Source organism: Nicotiana tabacum, chromosome 2 (assembly GCF_000715075.1).
Source record: "Nicotiana tabacum cultivar K326 chromosome 2, ASM71507v2, whole genome shotgun sequence".
In the NCBI taxonomy this organism is placed as follows: Eukaryota; Viridiplantae; Streptophyta; class Magnoliopsida; order Solanales; family Solanaceae; genus Nicotiana; species Nicotiana tabacum.
The window spans coordinates 110,157,750-110,170,402 of NC_134081.1; the positions used below are offsets into that span (position 1 = coordinate 110,157,750).

Sequence of the window (12,653 nt, forward strand, 5' to 3'; positions counted from 1 at the left end):
TAAACAACTTTCCAAGGCTACTGAAGAGATAAGGAGTTTGAAAGAGCTACTTAATCAAAAAGAGGTTTACGCGGGTGAACTGGTTCAGACGCTTACCCAAGCTCAAGAAGATCTCCGCGCCTCTACAGGTAAAATTCAAATCCTGAAAAGTTCTCTTGCTCCTTTGAAGACAGCTTATGAAGCCTCAGAAGCAGAAAAAGAAGAGTTAAAAGCTGAAATTGAACAGTGGGAGAAGGATTATGAATACATCGAGGATAAGTCATCACTGGATGTTAGTTGGGATTTTTTGAACACTTGCCTCGAGACTTTAACTGAAGCCAGCCATGAAGGTTTTGACCTTAATATTGAGATTGCTAAATCCAGAGAAACAATTGAACAAACTCAGCAACGTCAAAGCTTTTCCACACCCGAAGGCGAAGGTTCTAAGGGTGATGGAGATGGACTTGCTCCTGGTGAAGCTGATGTTCAACCCTCCTCTCCCCAAGTTGATCCTTCTTCTCCCGTTGATGATGTTCCTTAGCTTTTCCCATTTCTAGACTTTATCTGTTGAAAATGTTTGTTTGTTGGTTTTTGTTTGGAACTCCCTTGTGTTTTTTGGACAACTTTTGGAAAGTTTTTCCGCCCATGTCCTTTTTGGGGTTATGATATAAATAGCGTCCATGTTCGTTGGGGTTATAAATATCTTTATTGCTTTTGTCGCATATTATGCTTTCTGCCCTTTTAATATTTGAGCTTATACTTGCACTTAAAGTGCTTTAACAGACCGTGACTTCGATATACATGGGTTTTTATAAAAGAGGGCCCTTTTATATACACTGATGGAGATGACGTCTCATCTTCATATTGGTGCAAATATATGAAACGTGAAGTAGATATGGAAAGAGAAATAATTTGAGGAGGTTTTATTTTTTGAACTCTCAAATGAAAAATTTTGTACATCATTTTCATAATTGTTCATACAACACTTTCATAACTGCTTTCATTATAGCAGGTTTACAAATTCGGGTTTATTTTTCCGCTACTAAATTTATGGACTTAACCTAGAAGCTCGTGGGAATATCTTGCATCCTTTTTGCGAGTTCGAACTCTTTTGAAAACTTTTCAAGGGTTTCTTCAAGGTTTTGATCAGGCTGAACTATGCCCTTGATATACATTTTCCTTCCTTGTGTAACCTTTTATATGCATAGTCCCCCCAGTGTTGGAGTATTGAAGTATGAAATCTCGAACATTGGATCAACTTATTTCTTTTTGTCCTTTCCCAGAAAAGGAAAATACAAACAGAACTCGGAGATAATTTCTTAGATGATGACTGCATAACCCTTTTTCCATCAGAAAAGTTGTAACCTAGACCGGAAATAATTCAGTATTCCGCGTGTCTTTCAGGTCTAATATCATCATTTGGTACGAGCCAGATTTTTTCCTATCATCTAAAATGGTTAGTAAAATTCAAAAGAACAAAATAAAATTGAACTTGCGTGATACCTGACCGTGGGTATTATCCTCGTTTAGAAGTAATACTTCTTCAAATGGACTGTATTCCAGTTCGACGGTAATACCTTGCCATCCATGGTTCTAACTCGTATGCTCCTTTTCCAGTGATGCCTCGAACCCTATATGGGCCTTCCCAATTTGGATTCGATTTTCCTGCATTTGCCGCTTTTGTTGACAATAAAACCTTTTTGAGGACGGAGTCCCCGATCTTGAAATATCTCAAATTCGCTTTATTGTTATAATATCGTTCAATCATCTGTATTTGAGCCGCCATTCGAATTAATGTTGCTTCTCTCCTTTCTTCTAACAAATCCAAATTTACCCCTAGCTCTTCCTCATTTTTCGCTTCAGTGGCATGCGTGTACCTCGTACTTGGTTCACCTATCTCCACCGGAATCAAAGCTTCTGCACCGTATACAAGTGAAAACGGAGTCTCACCCATACTAGTTTTTGCTGTTGTTCGGTAAGCCCATAGCACCCTAATAATACCTCTGGCCATTTGCCTTTGAATCTTCCAATCTCTTCTTTAAGTTATTTATGATAACTTTATTTGTCGATTCGACCTGTCCGTTGGTCGCAGGGTGATAAGGTGTGGATGTAATTCGTTTTACCTGCCAACTTTGGAAGAACTCTGTGATTTTTGCGCCTATGAATTGTGGGCCATTGCCACATACAATCTTCTTTGGAACTCCAAATCAACATATAATATTTCGCCAAATGAAATCCCTAACTTCTTTTTCTCGCACATGTTTAAAAGCACATGTTTCTACCCATTTTGAGAAATAATCTATTAAAACTAACAGAAACCGTACCTTTCCTTTAGCTTGAGGCAACGTACCTACGATGGCCATGCCCCATTTCATGAAGGGCCATGGTGAAATAACTGAATGCAACAGCTCTGCCGGTCGGTGCATATTATTGGCATATTGTTAAAATTTATCGCACATGGCTGCAAAGTTTTCTGCTTCTTCTTCCATTTTTGGTTAATAATATCCTGCCTTTATTAATGTTTTCACCAACGATCTTCCCCAGGCATGATTTCCGCAATGCCCCTCATGTACTTCTCTCATTACATACTCTGTTTGTGATTGATGTCGCCCAAATGCACACCACTGATTGGGATTGTGAAGCGGTCGATGCAATTATAATTACCCAATGTGAGTCGGGGTCGATTCCACAGAGAGCTTATATTGTATCAGGTATATATCTAGACTAGGTGTATGACGTGCCCAAATTGCACTTCCACATAATTGGTTGTTTCTTCCTACTTCTAAAAAGTATACTATTGTTTGTAAATGAAAATCTAAGGAACGATATTTTTGGTATTGTTGTTTTTCAAGTTGATAAAAGATCTAGGGTCGTGACTTCCACCTAGGTGGTTACCTAACGGATTGTGGGCTTTAGGGAAGGTTTGATTGATCGGGGTGTAATATAGCAATCACACGCAATTACCCACTCTATACCTCTTTGTAGTTTGAGTGGTTTTGCCCAATTTAGATTTCTCAAGTCCAAATGGGTAATTCACAAAACTAATGATAGATGTTTAAGTCGGGTCTTACTATCTCTAGATTTGACCCTTTAATTGGGGCTATCAGTTTCTTGAGTTTACCCCAATTCCTTGTTAGCCAAGTTTTCTTAGACTTAGTCTTTCTTTCTCAAGTAGAGACTAGGTCAATTAGGCTTGAATCAATATTTGCAGCCATTAATTCTTAAATTCAAGCAAGAACTAGGCTAAATATCATACACCCAATCACAAACAAGCCCCAAATTAAACACCCATTAGGCACCCATACTAGGGTTGGGTCACAACCCTAGCTAAGAATTTAGCTACTCATAGGCAAAATTGAAGAAACTAAAGAAGAAACTAAGATTAAACTCATAATAGATGATTAAGGGAAGAAAATCTAATGTTAAAATGATAAACTATTACAAAGTTACCCAAAACAGTAAGGAAAAAACAACTATCTACTTTCAGGTGTTCAAACTTGACCTAAATTTGACAAAAAGATCTATTTATACCCAGCTGAAATTATCGGACAAAATTACCCCTGCGGAGATTGTGCGGCCGCACAATTCTATGTGCGGTCCGCACTTTGAAGCTAGCTTGACAAGATGGACTTCTGCGGCCGCACAATTCTGGGGTGCGGCCGCACTTCTTCAGATTTTGCGTACCGCACATTTCTGAGTTCGGCTGCACTCTTGGACTTGAGCTGGACATGGGAGATTTCTTCGGACCGTACACTTATGAGTGCGGCCGCACTTTTGCATTCTGCGGCTGCACAATAATAGTGTGGTCCGTACTTCTTCAGGGTCCCAAAACACTATCTCTCTGAACCTCGTCTTCTGCGGCCGTACAATAATTGTGCGGTCCGCACTTTGCGAAGGGAATTTGTCAGTGATTCTTCATAGTCTGCGGCCACACACAGTATTGTGCGGTCTGCACTTTGCTCTTTTCTGCTTTGTTTTGGTCCTTGTCTAATTTTACTCCTTCTTGAGTTGATTTTCATCTCTTTGGCTCATTTCCCAATATTCCTGCAAGAAAGCACATTTCATTAGTTCTCGGGAATACCTTTAAGCATTTTTTAGCTAAAACGAAAGTAAAAGAGTGCAAATAAGTGGTCAAAATCCCTACTAATCAGTGATGGTCCGAGGCACCATGCTAAAGGTCCACCAAATATTTTACGATATAAATTTCCACGAATTAAGCAGTACCAAGCAGCTTTCTGCCGTAGCAATTGTGATTTCTTCTTATCTTCAGGCAAGATACCATACTGCAAAAAGTTCACAAATTCGTTTCTCCAATCCTAAGTTAAATTATTAAAATTTACCTCACTCTTGGTTTGATCGAGTGCTGAATGAAACAAATGTATCACAATGGCATTTTCTACATTTGTTACATCCACGACAGACGCGAGATTTGCCAACGCGTCTGCTTTTGCATTTTCCTCCCTGGGTATGTGCACGGCTTTCCACATTTGAAATTGTCTAAGCAATGCTCGTACCTTTTCTAGGTATTGCTGCATTCACGTCTCTCTTGCAACGTAAGTCCCCTGCATTTGATTAACCACCAGCTGCGAGTCACTTTTGATCACAATTTGTTAGATACCAAGTTCTCGTGCCAGTTCCAAGCCTGCAATCACAGCTTCATACTCTGACTCATTGTTAGTGATGGGATAATATTTTATTGTTTGTCTTATGACTTCACCTAAGAGTGGAATTAAAATAATTCCTAAACCTGCTCCTTTAATATTTGAGGAACCGTCAGTAAATAGGGTCCAAGTCCCCGGATTAGCTATGGTAAACACCTGCAGTTCCTTCTCTGCCTCAGGAACTAAATTCGTGCTAAAATTCACTACAAAATCTGCTAACACCTGCGATTTTATTGCAGTTCTAGGTTGATATATGATATCATACTCACCGATTTTTATTGCCCATTTAGCTAATCTACCTGATAATTCATGTTTATGCAGTATGTTTCTTAAGGGGGAAAAGCAGTTATAACAGAAGTAGGATGACATTGAAAGTAAGGTCGTAACTTCCTAGATGCCATAATTAACGCTAAAGCAAGCTTTTCTAGGTGCGGATACTATGTCTCAGCATCAAGTAAAGACTTACTAATATAATAAATTGGGGATTGTTTACCTTTATTTTCTCGTACCAACATCGCACTCGTCAGTCCATTCAAACTAATTTTGCATTTTTAGCACTGAAAAGAATTTAAAACTTTTTTCTGATGACTTTGATATAAAGCTCCCCAGAGTTGCTATCATGCATGTTAATCTTTGCACCTCTTTCTTGCTCGTGAGTATATCTGGTATTTCTTCACTAGCTTTGATCTATGCGGGATTCACTTCAATACCTCTGTTAGAAACAAGAAAACCTAAATTCTTACCTGATGCCACACCAAAAGCATATTTCTTTGGGTTTAACTTCATATTGTACTTGCGGAGAATCTCAAAAGTGTCTGACAAGTGTTGAAAATGATCCCCCGTCTGTGTTGACTTGACCAACATATCGTATATGTAGACTTCCATGGTTTTTTCCATATGTTCTTGAAACATTTTAGTCACCAATCTTTGATATGTGGCTCCAGCATTTTTCAAGTCAAATGGCATGACTTTGTAACAATAAGTCCCCATGTCTGTGATAAATAAAGTTTTTCTTCATCTAGAGGGTCCATTTTTATTTGGTTATATCCTGAATATGTATCTAAAAAACTTAAAAGTTCATGACCTGCAGTAGAATCAATTAATTGATCTATATGCGGTAAAGAAAATGAATCTTTAGGACAAGCCTTATTTAAATCAGTATAATCTACGCAAACTCGCCATTTTCCATTCTTTTTTGGAACCACAACGGTATTAGCTAACCAGTCAGGGTACTTTACCTCTCGTATTAAACTAACTTTTAAAAGTTTTTGTACCTTATCCTGGATCACTTGATTTTTGAAGGACCATTGCTTCATTTTCTTCTACTTGACAGGTGGGTGTAATGGATCTTCATTCAGCTTCTGAGTCATCACCTCCGGTGGTATACCTGTCATATCTGAGTGCGACCAAGAAAAGCAATCTATATTAGCACGTAAAATTCAATTAACTTACCTTTCAATTCTGGGCTCAAATTTGCTCCGATGTAAACTTTTTTGTCTGGCTAGTGGACAAATAATATTATAACTTCGAGCTCCTCGGTAGTTGTTTAATATTTTAATTTTATTATGGCTCTTGAATCATATCGGGTCTCGAGTCGACATCAGTTTGTCCTTGCGTGTCTTCAGTTGAGGTTTTCGCAGTAGTGTCCTCAACTAAATTCTGTAATTGTTATTTCGCATCTGCATTATAGGCTACCTTGCTTGCAATCACCATTGAGTTGATACTTCATGAAGCTTCTTGATCTCTACAGATTTGACAGATTCCCCACTATGAAGGAAATTTGATAACTTGATACAATGTGGATGAGACGACTTCCATATCATGAATCCACGGTCTTCCCAGAATTATATTATAGGCCATGTCCGCATCTATCACCTGTTGTATCCTTGATGACCCCTTCTGCAAATGTGGTAAGTACAACTTCCCCTTTTGTAACAACGCTTGAATTATCAAACCCCAAAAAGGACCGTGCTGTGAGACCCCAGGTGTTTCTCTCTTCTCTTACGTAATATACGTAACGTGGCGTGGTTATATTAGGTATATATGATTGGGTATAGCACATTGGGAGAATAAGACTGAAAATGTGTGGTAATATCAAGGAACTAAACTAAAGCTTTAAGTCAAAGGAATCCCTTAAACAAAGGTTCATGGTTAAAGAAATGGCTCGGGTAGCACCCCGCGCGTTCGGAAGGTTTAAGTTAACTTGCACCTATGGGATAAGACTAAGAGTGTATAATATGCTAAGAATAATGTGTTATGAGGTATTATAATATCACACTGGTCACATGTTAAGTTTTGGAGTCAAGCAAGTTGCGAAATAAAGGTCGGCAAAAGTTATCGTAAATTTCTCTAATAAATTTTCTAAACTTTGGGTCAAATGTATCAGATCATTTCTCCCAATATATAAAGATTTATGGGACCCACAACTAACCAAATCGAAGGTCTACGAGTCTAGTTTGCAACCAAAGAAATCTCACATCAAACCGATATTGGAGTAAAAAGTTATGACTGTTTTACCGCGGACTGTCCGGGCTGAAATCGGGTCGCGAACCGGGTGGGGTCAAACAAGTGGTATAAGTCGGAAAATCCGACTTTTAAGACCCCAAAATATTTCATCTTCGTCCCAAAACAGTGAGAAAACTTAAGAGAGGGTTTCATGGTGTTCTTGAGTGATTAAGGTGCGCTTTTAATGATTTCTATTGTTAAAGTTTACCCCCGTGCCTAGAAGCGTAATCTCTACGCTTTGCAATCGTTTTTCCCTTCTATTAGCTGTGTTTGGAGCTATTTTTGGAAGATAGGAAATTGTTGTTCTTTCTGGTTCTTCAGGATTTATACTTGGTTTGCCAAGGTAATCATCTTGGGACTCTTTTATGATTATTTTTACAAAGTTCTACGGGCGTTTCGTCAAGTTAGGGTCATATGGCAAATCTGCCGATTTAAACTCATTTATGAACTGTTTATATGTGCGTATAAGCTGCATATATATATAGTGGTTTCGAAGCTTAGGACGTAAGAAACAACTTTTGTGAAGGATTTACAGGCATTCGGACGTTCGTTGGAGAGGTATGTTAAGGCGAAGCTTCGTCCTTCCTTTTAGCACGAATTTTGGGAAATTCCTAAGACGCCAAATGTGATATTTTACTATTCTGTTGCTAGAAAGACCTTCTGTGAAAGGCATTGGTATCGTAGCTGAAGTATTTTTATGATGCTATTAGGTTGATACTCCACTCGTTCGGTTAAAAAGGGTATTCGACATCTATATATGTCATTTTATCGGCTTTCTTAAATATATGTCCATATATATAAATTCTTATTCGTCTTTGGGTTGTGTGACTTAAAAATAAAGGCATTTAGTATTTGCGATCAGTCCTTCTTCCTTGTTAAAGTGTATTTTAAAATCTCTAAAGTGACACGTCGATTTCAAAATTTTCAAATATAATTTTTATGTTTAAACTACTAAAACATTTGATTTTTTTTTTGAAATACTTTCTTTTACTAATTATCAAGAAATCAGGTATAAGGACTAAGTGAAGCACCTTAAGCTTTTTATGAACATATTCAGAGTTAAGTTATCTTTCTAAAAGTCGAGTTAAATTTTCAAACTTATTAAAAAAGATATGAGGTTCCACGAGACATTTGTATGCGATACGAAGGTGATTATGAGATTATGAGAATAAGAGTACCAATGAGCCAAGGTTGGCTAAGTTCTTGTTATGGCCTATTATGTGAATTCAAAGTTCATATCATACATGACATATTATGCATGGACTTCGAGCTATAATCGGAGGTAAGGGGCCTATTTGCCCGAAAGACTATATATATTGTACAGATGGCCACAGGTTGGCAATATGATACCGGTTAGCTACCGGGAGAGACCGCCATTGCTAGCATTTGGTTGGGTATGTCATGCATTTACATCAATATATATGTATTCACGACATACGATTACACGAGCATACCATGCATATTTTATTACTATGAGGTCGGATGTCGGCCATGGAGGCTATCAGAGTTTCAGTGTCAGGTGGTATCTTTATTACCTTTTTATATCAGCTATGTATGATTCTACTTTCTGCCTTACATACTAGTACATTTTTATTCGTACTGATGTTCCGTTGCCTGGGGACACTGCATTTTTGTTTCGTGCATGCAGGTCCAGGTAAGGACTCTGATCGACCCCTCCACTAGGATTTCGGGGTTCAGCTGTGAGTTGGTAAGCTCCACCTCTTCCTGGAGCTTTCATAGGATGGTTACTTTTGTTGTACAGTTTGGGTATAGTTGGGGCCTTATCCCGACAGTGCTTATGACACTCTTAGAGGCTATTGTGGACACAATATTCTGGGTTTCTTTTTTTGCTGCTTTCAGTCTCCAGCCCATAGGCTTGGCATGTATATATAGGTGTGTAGGCATGTATGTCTTCAGTCGCGGCCTCGTCGGCCAGCTAGTATTTTATTATTTTGGCTTGTCTACCTATGTTTATATGGCTTATTGTTATTCATGTCATAAGCTTACGGTCCAGGCTTAGTATTTCAGATGTTGTGCTGCCCGATCTGTTGGGCCCCCAGTCTAGTTAGCTAGTATATTTAGTGGCTAACTCGATCGAATACAGTATCGAGTGCCAGTCGTGCCTCCCCTAGTTTGGGGCGTGACAATCATTGCTGTGCCCGGAAACCTTGTTTCATTCAACACCCTCATTAAAATGATGTTCATTGAGCTACCTGGATCAATCAAAACTCATTTTACATTCATATCATGTACAAGTAAAGATATTACTAGTGTATTATTGTGAGGAATCATCAAGCCGTCCGCGTCTTCATCGTCGAATGTTATACTGTCGCCATCCAAGACTTGGCGAACTCGATTTCCATGAGTGACTATGATTTTTGATGTCTTTTTCGCGGTTGTATATGTTACTCCATTGACCTTATCTCCTCCAGTTATAACGTTGATTGTTCTTTTTGGTGATGGAGGTTTTGGGGGTTCCTGTCTGTTCTTCATGTATGATTGTCTCCGTTTCTCACTGAACAGATCAGTAAGATAGCCCTGCTTCAATAAATGTTCGACCTCTCCTTGCAAAAGCCTACAATCTGTTGTTCTATGGCCATGATTATTATGAAACTCGCACCAGAAATATGGGTTTCTTTTGTTCGGATCTGATTTCATTTCTTTTGGCCATCGCACCTTATTTCCCATACCTCTTCAAACAACCACTAATTCAGAGGTGTTGATGTTAAAGTTGTAATCCCCTATTCTTGCTTGCGTATTGGAATCATTGCTTCGGGCATCCCGCTCCTTTTTGAATCTGGATGAAGAACTCGCGTCTTTTTGCCTTGATCTTGAATTAAATCATACATTCTCTTGTTTAGATCAAGAGTCTCGCCCTGCAGGTCCCATGTATGGCTCGTACCTATTTTTACCGGACCTCCTTTCTAATTCTGAACGTCTCAAACCTGGTCTTTTATCGACCCTTAGCTGTGCGACTGTATCTTCTTCTATTCGCAGCTTCGTACTGTACCTATTGTACACATCGTTCTAAGTTATTGTAGGAAATTCTCGCAAAATTTCTTTCAACCTCCTTGTGGCTTCTGAACGTTTCTCGTTCAAGTTGTTTGCGAATGCCATAGCCGCCCAGTTATCAGGTACTCGAGGCAATATCATCCTCTCCCGGTGGAATCTATCTACGAATTCCCTGAGCAATTCTGTACTTCCTTGTTTAACCTTAAAGATGTCTTCCACCCTTTATTCAACTTTTTGAGCTCCCGAATGTGCTTTTATAAATGAATCCGCAATCTTAACAAAAGAATCAATAGAATTTTTAGGTAAAAGATAAAACCACGCTAACACTCCTTTTGTGAGTGTTTCACCATACTTTTTAACCAAAACCGATTTGGTTTCCTACTTGATTAAATCATTGCTTTTCACGCTTGTAGTGAACGCAGTTATGTGATCTCGAGGGTCAGTTGTTCCATCATATTTGGGAATATCAGGCATTTTAACTTTTTGGGAATTGATAAAGGTGATGCACTTGGCTTCCAGGGTTGTTGTGAATACTTGTCAATATCTACCCCTTTGAACATCAGGGGCACACCAGGTATTTGCTCTATACGATCGTTTTGCTCCTTCAAATGTTTCTGCAAAGTTAGCACTAAACTTTGTAAATTAGAATTATTTGGTGTACCTGACCCTCCATCACAAGATTCATTAGGAGTTTCTCCACTTCCAGAATTATCAAGCCCTGAACGCAGGTTCTCTAAAGTTGTTGTATTAACTGGTGGAGGAGTTTGCGCTGCATTGGGTAATCCTCTGACAAAAGACTGTAGTGCAATCAATTGCTTTAGAGAATCCTACTCCAAGATTTGGCTGTCTCCCTACTGATCATCAGCGCACGAAGCAGACCTTTTAGGTGAACTCCCACGGGACTGCTGAGGGGATCCCGTAGATGTGTGGTGTGGTGGAGTTCCACCTTGTTGGTTCAGCTGGTTGTTGTCGTTAACGGTTGACATACTTGGTTGTTAAAAATAGAGTTTGAAAAGTGAACAGATTATCAGATTCCCGATAACAGAACCAATTTGTTTAACCAAAAATAGATTTCTCGGTCAAAGTCAATATCTAGAAGAAATCAGATTATTGATAACCAAGATTTACTTCACTTTCTCAATAATTTGAAGAATAAATCGAGGAATGGAAATAATTGACAAAGAAAATATGAAATAGATTGGTAATCACTCCCAAAATTACGGTTTAGAACTTTGAGAATAAAATAAAGAATGATTGCATAAATTTCAATAAATGTCTGATGCCATTACAAATGAGATTTCAGTCCTTATATAGGAGCATACAATTATAACGGTTCCCTTACTTAATCCAGGCTCACTAATGGTATTAATTGCCTTGATTGCCCATTACTGTCACGACCCAAAAATCACACCTGTCGTGATGGCACCTATCTCAGTACTAGGCAAGCCGACAACAACAATAACCCACATTTTTCTTTAAGTTTGGAAAACATAATATTGAATTTCATAGAAAATCTCACAATTACTGACATAGAAATTCACTCCCAAAACCCAGTGTCACTGAGTACATGGGCATCTAAATGAATACAAAGTCTGACATATTAAAAACACTGTCTGAAAATATAGAACAGTACAATATCTGCGAGGAAGAGAGGCAAGGTCAGCGGACGCCAAGCAGCTACTTTGATAGTCTCCAACTGGTAACACACTGAGGTCCAACAGTCGGTGTGTCCGAAAGCACCTGGATCTGCACACGAGATGCAGAGTGTAATATGACTACAACCAACTCAATAAGTAACAAGACTAACCTTTAGGCTGAAAGTAGTGACGGGCTCAGCAGGTACAATTCAATATAGAAATGACAGTACAAAAACGTAGGCATGCTTTCAAGTTCACAGTTAAACTCAGTACAAATAAAATAAATCAATTCTGAATGATATGAGGAATATGACATCTTTGTATCTACATGCCCATACACATATCGTATGTGATGCACCTTAGTGAAAACTTCATGTACTCATAATCTAAAAATACTCACTCACTCAGTACTGTATATGGTCAATCCAACACAGGGAAGATCCATCCCAAGTATGTATGTATATCCATCAACTGACAGTCAGTCACTCAGTACTGTATAAGGTCAATCCAGTCCAGGGAAAGATCCATCCCCGAATATCAATGATTCAGACAAGATCCATGTCTAGAGAAGATCCATCCCTCATATATATATATATATATATATATATATATATATATATATATATATATATATATATATATATATATATATATATATATATATATTCAACTGCGCTCACTGTGGGGGTGCAAACTCCGGAGGGGCTCCTTCAGCCCAAGCACTATAATAGCCAGATCCGGGCATAAATAAATAAACGTAAATATCACTCAGAATCTCTAGTCTCTCGGGCTCTCAATGATATAAAAATTTACTCGATATGGTGATATGATGTATCAATAAATGACAACAGGGACTGAG

General features: G+C 38.5%; 1 protein-coding gene across 1 annotated transcript; it reads right to left on the bottom strand.

Moving 5' to 3' along the window:
- Positions 1 to 1,522: 1,522 nt before the first annotated feature.
- On the bottom strand, positions 1,523 to 1,990 carry LOC142167852 (uncharacterized). Its single transcript, XM_075228051.1, has one exon. The coding sequence runs from the start codon at positions 1,988 to 1,990 to the stop codon at positions 1,523 to 1,525; it is 468 nt and encodes a 155-aa protein (XP_075084152.1).
- Between the last annotated feature and the right edge of the window lie 10,663 nt (positions 1,991 to 12,653).

Bases quoted from the DNA above. Each gene is read 5' to 3' on its own strand.
- LOC142167852 (XM_075228051.1), bottom strand. From the start codon at position 1,990: ATGGCCAGAGGTATTATTAGGGTGCTATGGGCTTACCGAACAACAGCA.